Source organism: Coregonus lavaretus (assembly GCF_964263955.1).
Source record: "Coregonus lavaretus genome assembly, chromosome: 1".
Lineage (NCBI taxonomy): Eukaryota > Metazoa > Chordata > Actinopteri > Salmoniformes > Salmonidae > Coregonus > Coregonus lavaretus.
Genome location: NC_139988.1, coordinates 30,465,102 through 30,473,706, shown reverse-complemented (window position 1 = coordinate 30,473,706; position 8,605 = coordinate 30,465,102). Strand labels below are relative to the sequence as shown.

Sequence of the window (8,605 nt, the reverse complement as noted above, 5' to 3'; positions counted from 1 at the left end):
TGTGTGGGTGGAGTGGAGGCAGGGCTGGGGCAGTGTGCTTGTTACTGTCTAGACATCGCCCTGAGGCCAAATGCTGTTTCCCCCGCTGTTCCTCCACTTGAGAAGGATACTCATCCTCGCACACGCACACACACACACACACACACACACATCACAGATGGGATAAGACAGATAGTGACAGATAATAAGCAATTATAATAAACATATCTATATTACAGTTTGAGTATACTGTTGTTTCAATAGCTGAATGAAGATGTATATCAAATATTTGAGATTATATCAAATAAACAGCATTGTGGAACAGACAGAGAAATCAATTTGATGACACTCAAGTTCACTTTTCAACCACCATGGTTTATACAGAATAATGAGGACAATACAGTGTGATAACAAATCTAATCAAGGCAGAATGGCTATACACATCAGGTTTAATCTATCCACAGGTAAATCTGAATTGGACCAGTATTTTAATATTCTTCTTCTTCCACTTTCAGGTGTGTTCGCCAAGTGCCGTTACATCTACTATGGAAAGCATTCGGAAGGCAACCGATTCATCCGCAATGACCAACTCTGATGGACCGACAGAGAGACGCAAACACACACACACGCACACACACACAAGCTTCATTATACACGTCGTTAAATGAAAATTCAAACATCTTCATGAATATGTTCCTTCCGTAACCTATACTGTATCAAGCTTCTCAGAGTAGGATTGCTGATCTAGGATCAGTTTTGCTATTTCGATCATAATGAATGAGATTATATGGACAGGGGGGTCCTGATCTTAGGTCAGCATCCTACTCTACGCTTTATGAATATGGGCCTTGTAGTGTAGTGGCCTGGTCTCTTCCTCCGCTGAGTTGTGGCTGGCTCTCCTGTCAGCTCCACTCTCCTGCCCCAGAGTGAACATTGACACTCACATTGACATAATTGCATCTAAGCAGCAGTGCTCCACATAAACACAACCATACACAAAAGTGCATGCATGCACGCACGCACACACACACACGCACAGAACTGTTCACGCAAGCGCACTCACACTCTCTCTCTTTCACACCCACCCAAACACACACACCCCGTGGCCACGGTGATGGACAGCTCCAGCCAAGCGGCTGATTTGACAGCCACAGCAACCATGATGGATCACCCGTCCCCTACCGCCACTCATCAGGGGTCAGAGGTCAAACCTGATGCCTCACTGGGTGTGGGTGTGAGTGTGTGTGTGTGTGTGTGCATGTGTGAGGGGGACAGGGGACTGGGGCGTAATTATGTGTATTTCAAAATGTAAGTATACAGAAAATTGCACCTTTAGAGTGACAGCTAGGAGAAAGACAGAGATACAACATAAAACGAATAACGTTCTAAAACCTTTACAATTCACACCCCTATGTCCACCTAGAGGTATATGGGTTATGAGCTATCCCATATAAGATACATGATATAAGCTAGGTAGATGTTTACACGTGGCACATCTCCAACTTGTCTAAATTGGGGCTTGAGAACGTTAACAGAGGGGATTAGAGAGAGGGTGGAGGCAAGGCCAGACAGGAGAGTGGGAGGAGGAAAGTTAAAGGAAAGTATAGGAAAGTTAGGATAACCTTTAACAAGGAGTCCACCCTTGTGGTTCTGAAGTAGTATTTTAATGGATTATTTCTCAGTATTATTTTTGTGACAATCTCGTATTTTTTCAGTCTCTGTTTTAAATGAATGTACTGTATTCTGATACAGGGCTTGCCTGCAAGAGTAACAACACTTCACAACTTTTCACTTACCAAATGTGTTTAGATTTACACTGTTGTCAGATATACTTTACTATGGTCTGTTTTAGCTCAGCTGGTAGAGCACAGCGCTTGTAACGCCAGGGTAGTGGGTTCGATCCCTGGGACCACCCATACACAATAATGTATGCACGCATGACTGTAAGTCGCTTTGGATAAAAGCGTCTGCTAAATGGCATATTATTATAATATTATTTTTAATGGAAATTAATCAGTTTAGTATTCAATTATTGCATGATAATGTATAATTTGAAGGGATGTTATATTTTCATATGCACAGTGGAAAGACAATCCAACATTCCAATACAAGCTTAAATAAAGAACACATTAGAGACCAAAAAAACATTCAACCTGTATAACTGTCAAATTGTTTCATTAAATTAGGTTTGCAAAATTCTGGTAAAAAAAATGTCCAGGTTATCCAGAAATCTTAGTTGGAGGATTCCTGGATTCCTCCTTATTCCCTCCTGATTACTTTAATCATCCAAACGGGATTTCTTGAATCCTGAGATTTTTGGGATAGTTACCAGAATTTTGCAACCCTTGATGGTCTATTGAAAACGGAAATTAATAATTTAATTTTAATATCATATTAGTATGGAATGATATTGTTAGTTCATTCTGATTTATGTTAACTTACTATTACCTCAATGGTGTTATGAAGGATTCAGAAGGCATGCTTTTAACATATTATAATATCATAGTTAGGATCTTTAAAATGTATGATAATTTTTCCTGAATATAAACTTCTAACATTTGTGAATCATGTATACTGAACAAAAATATAAATGCAACATGCAACAATTTCAAAGATTTTACGGAGTTATACTTCATATAAGGAAATCAGGTATTTGAAATAAATAAATTAGGCCCTAATCTATGGATTTCACATGACTGGGCAGGGGCGCGTCCATGGGTGGGCCTGGGAGGGCATAGGCCCACCCATTGGGGAGCCAGGCCCAGCCAATCAGAATGAGTTTTTCCCCAAAAAAGGGCTTTATTACAGACAGAGCTACTCCTCAGTTTCATCAGCTGTCCGAGTGGCTGGTCTCAGACGATCCCGCAGGTGAAGAAGCCGGATGTGGAGGTCCTGAGCTGGCGTGTTTAGATGTGGTCTGCAGTTGTGAGGCAGTTGGACGTACGGCCAAATTCTCTAAAACAACATTGGAAGCAGCTTATGGTAGAGAAATTAAATTAAATTATCTGGCAACAGCTCTGGTGGACATTCCTGCAGTCAGCATGCCAATTGCATGCTCTCTCAAAACTTGACACATCTGTGGCATTGTGTTGTGTGACAAAACTGCACATTTTAGAGTGGCCTTTTATTGTCCCCAGCACAAGGTGCACCTGTGTAATGATCATGCTGTTTAATCCGCTTCTTGATATGCCACACCTGTCAGGTGGATAGATTATCTTGGCAAAGGAGAAATGTTCACTAACAGGGATGTAAACAAATTTGTGCACAACATTTGAGAGAAATAAGCTTTCTGTGCATAAAGAACATTTCTGGGATCTTTTATTTCAGCTCATGAAACATGGGACCAACACATTACATGTTGTATTTATATTTGTCTTCAGTATATTTCCTATTAAATATACTCACTAGTTATGTTTCCATTAACTTGTCCAACGATGTTTTGTCCACATTTACAAAGTTTGCAGAGAAAATAGATTTGACAATTGCCTGCTACGGTGCATTTCCATTTAACAATATTGTGTGGATTAAAACAGCTGGACGTAATGACATCACACCTAAAAACAAATACAGCGTTGTAGGCTTGGGTGGTATACCGTAAAGTGCAATCGGAAAGTATTCAGACCCCTTGACTTTTTCCACATTTTGTTACGTTACAGCCTTATTCTAAAATTGATTCAATCATTGTTTTTTTTTAGATCTACACACAGTACCCCATAATGCTCAGTACTTTGTTGAAGCACCTTTGGCAGCGATTACAGCCTCAAGTCTTTTTGGGTACGACGCTACAAGCTTGGCACACCTGTATTTGTTGAGTTTCTCCCATTCTTCTCTGCAGAGCCTCTCAAGCTCTGTCAGGTTGGATGGGGAGTGTCGCTGCTCAGCTATTTTCAGGTCTCTCCAGTAAGAATATCACGTTCATCATTTCGCCTGTCACATAATTTTTCATTATGAAGCTTAACAGTAGTCCCCAGTCACATCGTGTTTGTTTACAAGCACACAACGACGAGAGACCGGAGCCTTTTGAGTGACTCACAGGTGATCTAGTTACAGTATGGAATTCACAACTAAATGTTTGCCAGCTAGATAGATATCTTATAACTATTAAGTTAACTGTCTAAAATGTGATAAATGCTCTGCAGCTGTGCATTTGGTTTGCTAATTTAGTAGCTAGTTAGCTATCTCGCTAGCTAAGTGGTTAGCTTCTTCCAAAATAAAGCATTGCTTGGTAACACCAGAGAATCTCCTCCTGGATCAAGAACCTTGCTGTCTAATATTTGTTTTGTGCATGCAACAAACTGTGAGAAGCATTTTTCAGTTACTTGTATAACTTTATGAGCTGGGATGTCTGTCCTTCAAATACTTTTGGTCAGAGACTGCATAAAATGTTCACAATGCGCTCATTAGGATTTAGTTAGCATTCTCTATGGGATTTTACATGTACTTGTTAGCATTTCTAATCTTCAGATTACAAAGGCTCATCGGGGTTTGAAAAAGCACCCATTGTGTTCAATGCCGGTATTACCGAATATTCCGGTATGGCACAAGGTCAGTATGAAGGTATAACAAACTGGATACCACCCCAGGCTATAGTGTTGAATAAAAATGAAGTGGTTGAAGTGTTTCCATTACCCGTTTATGCCCTCCCACCTAAAAGCCAGCATGGATAGAAATATTTGTCATATTATAATAATTCTCATGTGCCAACGTATCGCCCTGGTCCGTGCCATGGTGAAACTTGCACTCCTGTAGATCTGAAAGAATTGGATGGTGAAACATGCATCGAGCCAACCAGAAAAGCAAGGTGAAGCAGTTCAGCCATTCTTGAAAGTCAGGACAAACCTTGTCCTACAAATAAACTTTATATTTATAGATGAAAAATATATTTAGCAGGCACTAGGCATATAGAATTAAATGTGGAATGGAGCTTAATAGTTACGTGTTGACATCACATGCCCCGCGTACCTTAAAGATTATTCGGCAATGATCATTTATTCGAAAACACCTTTTCCGTCATAATTTGTCGCAATAAAGAAAGTTAGGCAAAATAAACATCTACTGTCGAACGGATAAAAATGCTGTCGATCTTAAGAAAATGTCTCCTATATCTACCGTTTCCATTACACATGTCGCAATTCATTTTTTTGCTTTTGTCAAATAAACCTGCATAATGTCATCTTATTATTTGCAATTTTGAAATGAGGCAATGCTGTTATAGGTGATCCCAAGTACATTTTGTATTACCCTTTAAAGGTCAATGCTTTTATTGATTAAAATATTTTACTTGAGCTGTAGTGCTCTGTCTACATGGTTATTGGAAATGTCAAATTGCGTCATTATTCACATATTCCATCAAATTTGACTGAATACAATGCATGCTTGTTATTGGTCCAAATCATATTCTAATGTTGAGGCCTGGACAGCCGCTTCCCTCCACAATGTCTCTTTTGTTTTGACATATTCACCTGCTCCTCTACTCAATTCATTACCGTCTCCTTTTCCTGCTCCTCTATTCCAGTCGTTTCTGTAAGAGGTAACTGTCTTCCACATTAGCCCAAACAGATCAGGGAGATGTGAGAGGGAGCACTTGGAGCTTCAGTCCTGCTTATCAATCTAACAGACCGACAGATGACAGAAAGGTCAAAGATAGCCCCACACTGTATATTCAGGGTGTGCGTGCGTGTTTGCGTGGATCCGTGTGTGTTCCTGCGTACGTCTGTGAGCTACTTCCTCCTATGAGACCATGCATCCGTAACATTGGGGAGGCCGGTCACTAGTGGCAGCGTTTCAGAATGACAAGGTTTATTTGTGCGTGTTGTGATATGTTCAGAGGAAACCGGCCCTGACAGCTGGTGGAGGCAGGAAGAGGGGAGCCACAACAAGTTTCCCCCGCCCGGCAACACAAAATGTCATCCTTCCCCTGGCTGCTTCTCTCCTCACCCTCCCTGCCCGCGCCAGCCCAACCATCCTGCTGAAAAGAGCAGACATTTAAAACTTTGTGACATGTGTCACAGGCACTGCCATTGAGCCAGTGCTGCTGACGGAGCTGGAATTGACAGGCCGGGAGCCACCGAAGCTGGCTGGAGGACACACCGAGTTTGGTGTGTGTCACTTCCCATCCTCGTCAGAGCACAGAGCACAGCCGCATCCCCAGCACACAAACTACTGCATTATGAGATGGGCAGGGAGGGCGACAGCATGCAGCAGCGTGTAGACATCTGCCTTACTGACATACACTAGAGAGAGTGTGTGTGTGTGTGTGTGTGTGTGTGTGTGTGTGTGTGTGTGTGTGTGTGTGTGTGTGTGTGTGTGTGTGTGTGTGTGTGTGTGTGTGTGTGTGTGTGTGTGTGTGTGTGTGTGTGTGTGTGTGTGTGTGTGTGTGTGTGTGTGTGTGTGTGTGTGTGTGTGTGTGTGTGTGTGTGTGTGTGTGTGTGTGTGTGTGTGTGTGTGTGTGTGTGTGTGTATGAGAATGTGGGTACTGACATCTGACATGAGACTGACATGGTGGTACAGCAGACTAATTAAGGTATAAACCACAGAACAACCTGTGGGCGATGCCATGTGTAACCCGCATCTGCAGTGGATCCTGGGTACCTCCTGGGTGTGTGTGCGTGTGGACTAGGGATGACTCTGGCAGCCAGGGGAAATGAATTTAAGCTGCAGACACTTTGCCTGGGGATACAGGTGCCACGTGGGAGACTGGGCTCCACACCACACGACTCACACTGTCTCATAGCACTGGGTTCAGTGCTGGGCCTTTCACAGCTTACCCACTGAGGGATAGAACCCTTTACATATTACCTACAGGTGTGTGTGTATGTTAGAGGATGGTTGCGGGAGAAATTTCTTGTTAAACATGGAAGCTTGTAATATGACCTTGACCCTTGAATCTTGAACCTATAATGCACAGCTGTATTGGCCAATGTAAGCTCAGATAACTTGCCTTTTCTACCATCTGAGTCATATTATTCAGGAGCGTAAAGTGCTGTGAGCTGTATCGCAGAGACACAGCACCCTTCACCCCTTGTCTCCCCAACAGGCACAGCGCAGACTGACTGGCTGTCACTGGAACTTAGTCCACATCATCTCTAGTCCTCAGACAACAGGCCTCAGCCCGCTGAGTGATTGACACGAGCAAATGCAAATTCACAGAGACAGGAAGGAAAGAAATAACAAGAGCAGTGTTGGTGAGTGACAGTTGGCCACTGATAGCACACAAGCTAACAGGGATGGATGGATGGGGCAAGGTTTCCTTTAGCTAGCTCTTAAAACCTCCACCCTCTCTCTCTTTCGCACTCGCTTCCCCCATCTCTCTCTCTTTCTCTCTGTTGCTCTCTATCTCTCTCCATCTCCCGCTCCCTCCCGCTCCCCTCTCTGTCTCTTGCTGTACCCCCCCCCCCCCCCTTCTCTCTGCACCTGAAGACATCTGTCCATCTGCCAAATCCTCCTTCATCAAGTGCTGTCCAGAGGAGGTGAGAAAAGGCCTTATTTCCGGGCGTCGTTTCAGATGAGTAGCATGTTTCATTGAGGGGAAGGAAGACGATGTAATTAGCTTGTCAGTCTGCTTCAGGCTCAGCTTGCTCTCCCCCTCTCTCTTTCTCTCTCTCTGTCAAAAAAGATGGACGGAGTGACACAAGAGCTCACAGCCAGTTGATAATGTGGCAATTAATGTCATAAATAATTCCAATTGCCAATTACATCAGAATAGACTCTTGGTGCTTTAAAAGAGAAGAGTAGTCCCTTATCATTTCCTCTAACAACCATCATCTTTCCTCTTTCATTATGAGCCCTTTATACATGATGATGTGATATGACCTCGCAATCTGTCAGACATTATTTTATTAGGGCACAAACCAAGACACAATGACAATGCATGATAATGGATGTGTATTTTGTATTTTTTACCTTGTGCACATCACAAGGATAGCGAACATTTCTGAAATGTCATTGACATGTACTTGTAAATGAGAAATATAGCTGTATTAGAAAAGTCATCTAATTTGGAAGGAAAGACGATTATGTGAGAGAAATCAATGTGAAGTGATATTTGAAAGGTTGCTAAAGCTCAAGGAAGACTGTGAATATTGATCCAGCACTGACATACAGTATCTGTGTGGGAAAATCCTTCCTCAGTCTGGATCTTCAGGAAACAGGTCAATCGACCCAGTCAGGTGAGTATAGGCCAGGTTTACAGTATGTACTATAATACATGCGTCTGTATCGGCCCAGTTTGGTGACCTGACCAGGTAAAAAGGCCCTAGTTACTGTACATAGGAAATTGCTAAGGTTTTTTCTTGTTTACATTACACGGTCCGGAAAAACCCAGCGCTATACTACAGGACTGCAACTGCTTTTTATCCGCAGCATCAGTGACTTGTGTAATCGCATTTGTCTCCCTAAGTCAAGCTACTCTAAATGGCCCACATTTGAGTGACACTAAACTCCTTCCTCGGAAATGTATGAGCAAATAAAATGAGCTCATCACATGTAAAGGCCCTGGTAATGCATTGTAAAACACCGTTAAACACTTCAGATGTATCTTCGGGAGCCAGGAAGGTCTCCGCGACAGTAATATATCGTCTGCGTTATAATGTCTCAAGGTCGTGTCAGTTTTGCCTACCTAATGCAT

The 8,605-nt window shown here is 42.5% G+C and overlaps 1 protein-coding gene across 1 annotated transcript in view; it reads left to right on the top strand.

The window, feature by feature from the left end:
• The window catches only part of LOC311134776 (leucine-rich melanocyte differentiation-associated protein-like), a gene marked incomplete at its 3' end in the record, with an annotated part of 292,408 nt that extends 291,834 nt beyond the window's left edge, over nucleotides 1-574 (top strand). The window contains exon 7 of the mRNA XM_084168557.1: nucleotides 495-574. Coding sequence (XP_084024683.1) covers nucleotides 495-574 — 80 coding nt within the window. The remainder of the gene's footprint in view (nucleotides 1-494) is intronic.
• Between the last annotated feature and the right edge of the window lie 8,031 nt (nucleotides 575-8,605).